At 44.4% G+C, this 8,765-nt stretch overlaps 1 protein-coding gene across 1 annotated transcript in view; it reads left to right on the forward strand.

Annotated features, from left to right (window-relative positions):
• Nucleotides 1–8,661: 8,661 nt before the first annotated feature.
• RBBP8 (retinoblastoma binding protein 8) overlaps nucleotides 8,662–8,765 on the forward strand; it is a 99,881-nt gene continuing 99,777 nt past the window's right edge. The window contains exon 1 of the mRNA XM_006901064.1: nucleotides 8,662–8,765. Within this exon, the coding sequence (XP_006901126.1) occupies nucleotides 8,662–8,765 (104 nt within the window).

The raw sequence follows: 8,765 nt of genomic DNA on the forward strand, positions 1-8,765 counted from the left end.
AAGGGAGCTCCTGGTTGAGATTCCTTGGTCTCAAAATGAAGAACAAGGAAGCCACACTTAAGGCATCTTTGGGAGGATTTTTATAGCAGAATCTTCAGGGAAGGAAGAGAAGGACATTCTATTGTGGTTTATGGTTCACCCAGGTGGGAGAGGCCATTCATTCCTTTTGTTGACATATCATATTCTTTGAATTCTTCATTCTCCCCCTTAGCTTTGGTCTGGGCCTAATATTCCCACCTCTTTAGTAAAAAAAAAAAGTGGGGGGCAATGTATCTTTAGCTACTTCCTGCTAAACAGGGGTAAAGATCTGGGGCTCAGAAGCTCAATTCAATTGGGTTGGATGTTTTAATAGCTGGTTCACCATTAAGCTGGTCATTTCTTTTATTCGTTCAACATCTTGACACTACGTGAGCTGGTAGGTTCAAGAGATAGAGAGTGAGGGGTGCCACACTTGCCCCAAAAGAGGGTGGGGGTGCAACACATCTCAACTTCTTTCCTGGATCTTTGGCACCAGATGGTAGGTAGGTCCTCACACTGGATGTGAGGCCACGAACTCAAAGAAGGGACCAGACAGCAAGAAAGCAAGCTTAATGTAGCTTTATTAAGGGAGCTCCTGGGTGAGGTTCCTTAGTCTCAAAAAACACTTCAAACATGTTGTCAGGAGGGACCAGTCCTTGGAGAAGGACATCATGCCTGGAAGGATGGAGGGACAGTGCAGGAGAGGAAGACTCTAGATGAGATGGACTGACACAGTAACTGGGGTAATGAGAGTAGATGTGTCAAAGAGAGTGAGACTGGCTCAGGATAGAATAGGGTGTAGAGCTACTGAGCATAGGATCACTATGAATCATAGCTGATCCAACAGCACATGACAATAACATTTCCTAAGGAAAAAAAAATTCCACTTTGTAGTAACTGCAAATAATTTTTTACTAAATTTTATTTTGTTGGTTTTGAGAAAAATACAGAAAATATACATCAATTTAACAATTTTCAAATGGCCGTGTTAGTAACATTGATTACACTGGTATCTGCGAGCTGGACAATGAGTAAGGAGCACAGGGAAATTGACGCCTTTGAGTTGTTGTGTTGAAGAAAAGTGCTAAATATCCCATGTACTGCCAAAAGAACAAAGAGGTGTTTCAGGGAAAAGTGCAACCAGAGTGCTCCTTGGAAGCAAAAATGGCAAACTTTTGTCTTTCATATTTTGGACTTGTTGCTAGACAAGGCTATTCTTTGAAAAGGGACATCATGTTTGGAAAGATGGAGGGTCAGGGAAGGAGAGGAAGCCCCCTGAATTGGCCCAGTGACTTCAGCAATGGACTTAAAGTGTGTCAGAGATGATAAGGATGGCACAGGATAAGGCAGGGTTCAGTTCACTGGGTCGCTATGAGTCATGCTTGACTCAAAGACACCTAACAACAAAGTGTACAAGCATTCCTATCTTCCTTTTGAATCAATCCTCTAAACTCACTGTCCATAATTTGATGCACTTCTGGTAACCAGTAATAAATATTAGTATTTATACATTTACTTCTCCTTTTCATATAGGTAAGTTGCAGAATATTTGTGATTATTTCACTCAGCATAAAATCTTCAAGCTTCTTCCACATCTCATGTTACAGAGACATTTTTTTTCTTACTAAGTGTGTAGGTATGTGCATGTATGTGCAGTTTGTTCATTCATGTATCTGCTGATGAACATGTATTAGTTTTCACCTTTTGGCAACTGCATAGTGTTACAATAAACTTTGGTGGATAAGTCTCTGAATCTCTGCTTCTACTAAGCATTTTGAAATCTAGGAGTGAATTGCTAAATTACATGGTTTTATTTAGCTTTTTGAGGAAATACATTATTTTTAACAACTACTGTTGTTGCATTCCTGCTAGTAATGGATAAGGGCTCCAGTTGCTCCAAATCCTTGTCAACATTTGCTATTTTCTGTTGTTTGTTCCTTTTCAATCTTAGCCATCCTAGTGGGAGTGAAATGGTATCTAATTATGGATTGATTTGTATCTCTCTGATGGCTAATTAGGAACCCTGTAAGCACAGTGTTGGGCTGTTAACCAAAAGATTAGTGGTTTGACTTTACCAGCTGCTCTATAGAAGTACTCTGATGGTAAGAAGTAGTGGTAAGAAGCTGTGCTACAATTCTTAAGGTATACTGTTCGTATCCACCAGCTGCTCTGTGGGAGAAAGATGGGCAATCTCTTCCCATGGATTCACTGTCTCTGAAAACCGCTGGAGGGGGTCAACTATGGGTTAATTGACTCTATGGCACACAACCACCACCCTAGGAGTAGGATGAGGCAGTCTCTGCTCAGTAAGATTTATAGCCTGAAGAAAGGTTGTCAGAGTTCTGGTATCCTAGTGGTTAAGGAGTTGCACTGCCAACCTAAAGGCAGGCAATGTTACATCCACCAGCAGCAACACTGCAAGAGAAAGAAGGCCAATCTCCTTCCACGTGATTTACAGTCTTGGAAATCCAGTGGAAGGTCGGCTATGACTTAATAGCAAAGACTCTTTTGAAACTGAAATGATGCTGGGGGAGCTCTGATGATAGAGTCCACAGACAGTTGTACTGTTAACCCAAAGCCCCAGCTGTTCTTGTGGGGACCATTGCTGCTGCCTGGTCTCTTCTTCTCTGAGGCAGAAATCTCAAGTCCAAAGAACACTGTTTTCTCTGGTTTTTTGTTCTTAATGGTAATGAGGATTCCTGTTTAGTTTGCCTCTGAACCTGCTCAATTTACTCCTAGAAGGATGGCAAAATTGACCAATACTCATGTTGGTGTTTTACATCTTATTTGCATGGGCCCACCCAGCCATGTATGCAGCTATGGTGGAATAGGCTATAAGGAGGTAAACTGCTAATGCACCCTTTCTGGCAGTTCAAATTCACCAGTGGCTCTGAGGGAGAAAGATGGGCATTCTTTGCCCATGTGATTTAGTCTCAGAAACCTAATGGAAGGTCAGCTGTTGAGTCAATTCCGGCAAGAGAGCAATAAGATTTTTGAGACACAGGTATGTCGTGAAAGTTACCAAGCCAGTAACTAGGAAAAGCTCTATAGCACAATCTCAAGGCCTAAAGATGACAGTACTGCACCTTCAGGTGGTTGGAATTCCAAGACCTATTAACTCTAGCTGGTGGCCTCCTAGGTAAGGAGTTGCATTGCTAACTCAAAGGCAAGGGTTTCAAGCCTACCAGCTACTCCACAGGAGATGGGCAATCTCCTCACATGTGGTTTATAGCTTCTGAAAATGGCAATGAGTTGCTTTATTACAAGATTTTCTAAGAATGGCATGACTGAAAAAAATTGGGATGTATTTCCTAAATCATAAAACTAGTATAACAAAAAGGTCAAGGTAACTGTTTCTCAGCTAAAAGATATTATTTGGCAGATTTTTGAGATTTCCTATTAAACCATGTAGGTCTTAAAGAGACATCTGTAGGTAATTATCTATTAGTATGGCTACCATTTCTGTTAGCCATCATTAATTTCATAAACATTATCTAAGAAATCTGAATCTATCCAAAGGCTTCTACTAACATAAAATATAGGAATTGAGTGAGAGATGTGCAATTCAGTCATTTATCTAGAGCACTGGTTCTGTGGAACTTAAGTTTCTGGAGATAAACTGATGAACATCTTTTTTTGACCTCTAAAATGAATGAGGAAACACATAAATCAAGTAGAAGTGTAATCAGTGTAGGATAGGGAGGGGTTTATGGATGAGTAATTAAAGAGATTGTAGAAGAAAGCAGGATTATTAATTAGACAGACCGAGAAAATAACATAAATGCCCTTTTGCTTAAAAGATTATGACTCTCAAAACACTAACAGGCCAAAGGCGCCAGAAGACAAACCATGCTTGAAAATGAAGCTGGAGAAGTTACAGAGATAGTTTAAACAAGGCATCCTTTAAAACCACTGAAAAGTTTTAAGCAGTATAATGATTTTAGATTGTCAGGATTACAGTGGCTACAGTGAACTGATGCCTTTAAATTGTGGTGGCAGTGAAGAATATTGCCAAAAAACCAAACAAATCTTGGATGAAGTGTAGCCAGAGTGCTCCTTACAAAGACCGTGAGAATTTTACCTCCTACTTTGAGCACGGTAAAAGGACATGATTCCAACACACAGTGATTTCTGTACAACGGACTGGAATCTTTCCCAATCCTGTGCCATCCTAACACTCTCCACTGTGCTTCAGGCCACTCTTCAAGTCACTGTGCCAATCCATCGCACTGAGGGGCTCTCTGTCCCTGACCCTCCACTTTTCCAAGGACTAGCCTCTCCTGACAAGATGCTGGCAGTATATGAATGAAACCAGTTTCACAATCTTTGCTTCTAAAGTAGCATTCTGGCTGTACTTCGTTCAAAACAAATTTTATTCTTTCGGCATTCCATGATATATTCAATACTCTTAATAGCACCACAATTCAAAGGCATCAATTCTTCTTCAGCCTTCCTTACTCACTGACCAACTTTCACGTGCATATTAAGCAACTGAAAATACCCTGGTTTGAGTCAAAGTGTGGTCTTTAATGTGACATCCCTGCCCTTCAGCACTTTAAAGACGCCTTCAACAGATTTTCCCAATGCGGTCTGACATTTGATGCCCTAACTGCTACTCCATGGGGATAGCACAGGACAGGACAGGGTTCAGATCTGTTGTGCATAAGTGGTCGCTTTGAGCCGACTCTACGGTACCTACCACCCACCACCCAGTCCTGCCAGGTCACATCACACACTGAAGGGAACAGCTACAAGGGTGGAAACCACCTAAGATTATCTGTGTGCAATCCCTCACTAGTTCGTTGTGGGTTTTTTTTTATATCGTAATTTATTAAAAATTTATTGTCCATCATTTATATATATCTTTATTAATTTTAAACTTTATTATTTAGAGAAACCTAGTCCACAGTGAGACGTGCTGTTAACCCCCTAAGTCCATACCTCCACCAGCAGCTCCTTTGGACAAAGATCAGAGATCTCCTCCTGTGCGTGGATAGCACTGGAACTCTGATGTAGTCAGTTGTCAGTTTTGACGTTGATGGTGGTGAGAGATTTACAGTTTACCCTTCCTTCCCTGGAACGTAAGTTTTGTGAGAGTTGTGACATTTTTTTTAATACAGTGTTATACCTTTTAAAAAAATTTTATTTTATTAATTTTAATGAACATTTACAGATTTTGGATTTCCATTCATTCATCTTTGCACTTTTCTTCCTGCCCAGCCCTTCCCGCCCCACTTCGCTCCTCTAAGTCTTTGGTATACAATCCCTCCCGCACTCCTCCCACCGCCCCATAGGAGTCCAGAATTAAGGTTGCAAAGTGGAGTGCACACGTTCGTTTTAACGTTCCATTTGGAACAGGTCACCCAGACACGCCTTCCCTGTTCGCCTAACTTTTCACAAACGCTAAGGACTTGAATGTCTTCAGACATAGCGGCTCCCGTTTTCTCAATGGCATCCCAAACATGCCGCCCTTAGGCGTGGGGACCCGAGGTGCCTGCTCCTCCTCTCCGTGGGGCTGGGGGCGCAGAGACCTCAGCCGCCCGCCCCCTCGACCTTCCCCTCTGCGGGGCGCGGGGCGCAGGGGCCCGAGCTGCCCGCCCACCCGACCTTCTCCTATGCCGGGCCGGGGGGCGCGGCCCGGCCGCGGGCAGCAGGAAGAGGCGTGACGTTGCGGGAACTCCGCGTGACGTCGGGTGGGCTCGCGGCGGAGCGGGTCTGGCCGTCTGGGAGCCTGGCCGGCGGCCCTCTGCCCTGCCCCCGCCCCGGAAAAGCGCGGGCTGCCCTGAGGGGCCGAGTTCCCCGCTGGCCGGCCGGCTGTGCAGAAGGACTGAGGCAGAGGAGGGGAGCCCGAGCAGTTCGGTCTTCGCAGGCCAGGGCGCCCGCTCCCCGCAGGGACCCGGAGGCACCTCCCGGCGAGCCTGGAAGCTGTGAGTAGAGGAATCTCCCTCCCTCCCTCCCCCACCGCAGGCGCGGGGCGCGGCGGCACTTCCGGTCGGGCGGGAGCGCGCGCACTGAGCGAACTAGTTTGGCGCCTGTGGCGGGAGTGGTGTCAGAGCTCCCGGGTAGCGTCGGAGGAGGAAGTGGCTGTGGCTGGAGGAGGGCGAACTCCGTCCGCGCGCTCCGTCTCTCGCGTGTCCCGGGAGGAGGTGCCTCCCCGCGCGCGGCCGCCGCGCGCATGCGTCAGCCCCGGCCGCGCTCCTGCCCCGCTCGCCCCGGCCGCGTTCTCGGGGAGCCCTGCGCCGCCGTTCACCCGCGGAACCTGCCGGCACCTGTTGACAGGTGATGGCCGAGGGCCCTGCCGCGAGGGGCTGCAGTGAGCGCCACCGCACCCCGCTTCAGCTTGTGGGAGTCCCTTGGGATGTGGTTGGAAATAGCTTTTGTCATTGAAGCACCTTTTATATCATTTTACCTCAGAGTCAGAGAGTATTATTTTATGGATAAGGGCGTTCTTGTTATTTTCTTTATTAAAAAAAAAACAAACAAACCTCTTCCACTGGAATGCCCGAGAATATGAACAAATCCCGGTCGTATTTCAAATACAGTGCATGTTCCGTTTTCATTGTCTCAGAAATATGTAAATTCTTAAAAAGCTTGTTAAGTGCCATCGAGTCGGGGGCGACTCATAGCGACCCTGTGAACGAAAGACCTGGACACCTGCGTGACTTTCGTCCTTTGTCCAAGTTCATAGGGTTTCCGGAGGCAAGCTATTTCAGAAGTGGACGCCACTCCTGCTTCCAGGCTTGTTCTAATCGGGGAGCTCCACCAAACACTGTCCGCCATGGGTAACCATGCTCGCATTCGACGCAAGAAGGTTTTTAATTTTTAAATTTCTGTGACTCGTAGGTGACTCAACGGCACATAACATCATCGTGCTTTGCACTTTACCACGTGGTTGCACGCACGATGTAGCCCCCTTTTGCAGTTGTTTTTGTGTCCCGTCGAGTAGAAATTTCAGTCTTTTCGTCACAGACTTGAAATGCTTAGCTGAAAACGTTTGGGCCCCGTGGGTCACTTGTTCTCAGTGGTGCGTTATCGGCTAAGAAGCCAGGCGCGCACCAGGCTATTTCTCTGTGTTAAAAAGGTCTAAGAGTTAATGGGAGCGCGGTGGCTTGTTCATTGGAGTTTCCCTGCCAACCTAAAGACATCTCCTCTCTGGTGGTTCGAATCCACCAGCCGCTCCTCCTTGGGAGAGAGGTCGGCAGTTTCTGCCCATGCTATTTACAGCTTCAGAAATCCGCTGGAGGCTCAGATAAGAGTTGGTTCTGACTCAGTAGCATAAATTGACTTGAGTTTGAGTTCATGGCTTCAGTTCAGAAACCTGAAATATTTATTACTCCACTTAAACTTAATAGCCTATCAGAAACTTTATTAGCTGCAGAAGTAATAATAATGATGCAGCCATTTACCTGTACTCCTAGAAATGCTCAAAGTAGCTTTACCCTAATTGCTTGCTTCCTGTAAATATTAGTTTTATGTATTCCAAGTTCTTAGCTGTATCTTGCTCACTGACTTCCCTTGTGAGAAAACTAGACATCATTTCACCTGTATAATACTTGAATCATCTGTCATGTTCTCCTTTATGTCTTTATGTATACAGACCTGTGAGCATTTGTGAAATCAAGTCTGTCAGCAAACTTTTTGGTTTGGGTGTTCAGTAAAATGCTTCACCCTATCAAAAAAGAAGTGCATTTTTAAATAATGCTAAATGAATACTGACCATGGGTGATTATGAACCTTTCAGTGTTAGAATCTTCTCAGTTTAACAAGGAGCCCTGGTGGCACAGTGGCTATGTGCCTGGTTGCAAGCCAAAAGGTCAGTGAATTGAACTTGCTGTAGAAGGAAAGAAGTGGCAGTCTGCTTTCATGAAGGTTTATAATCTTGGAAACTTTATGGAGCGCTGTTTTATTCTGTCCTAAAGGATAGATTGAAGTTAAATCAACTTGACAGTGAGTTTTTTTACTTAATAAAATTTTGGATCATTCTAGAAGAAGTAAGAATATTTTAACTAAAGGCTAAATATGGGAGCTCTGTTGTTTTACTGGATAAGGACTTGCCCTGTAAATCTCAAGGTAAGCTGTTCAGATACATTACCTGCTCCACTACAAAAGGATGAGCAGTCTCCTATGGTGTGATTTAAAGCCTCTGAAGTCTGCTGAGTGGTCAGCTCTGAGTCAGTTCCAACTCCACCTCCACAGCAATGACATTTTTTTAATATTGAAGGTCCAAACAGCCAAACAGGGTGCCTTTGTGACTGACTGATTATATACTAGGCTTCTAACTGATAGGTTGGTGGTTCAAACTCAGCCTGTGGGTCAGTTCTATCTGCTCTGTTACATGGGGTCATAATGAGTCAAAAATAGACTTGAAAACATCTAACAAATAACAACAAAGGCCAAACCAGTGGTTCTTTTTTAAGTCCTAATCATATTCTTCCTTCACTCATCCTCGGCTTTCCTTTTCAGTTTCACCTGGACATCTGTTTTTGTCATGACTGTAAATCATTTAAAAATAAATGCAGAATTCACTTGTATTTTCAATTTGTTGTTCCAGGTATCTCAATTCTCTCCATAGACAACTTCATACTTACATAATGTAACAGAAAAGACATAACTCATTCAACAAAGAGAAGTTTATTCAGCAAGATGAGTGTCTCTGGAAGCAGCTGTGGAAGCCCTCCTGCAGATGTATCTAATGACTTTAAGGAACTTTGGACAAAACTTAAAGAGTACCATGATAAAGAAGTTCA

Source organism: Elephantulus edwardii, unplaced genomic scaffold (genome assembly GCF_000299155.1).
Source record: "Elephantulus edwardii isolate Elephantulus edwardi_28Jun2011 unplaced genomic scaffold, EleEdw1.0 scaffold00307, whole genome shotgun sequence".
Classification (NCBI taxonomy): Eukaryota; Metazoa; Chordata; class Mammalia; order Macroscelidea; family Macroscelididae; genus Elephantulus; species Elephantulus edwardii.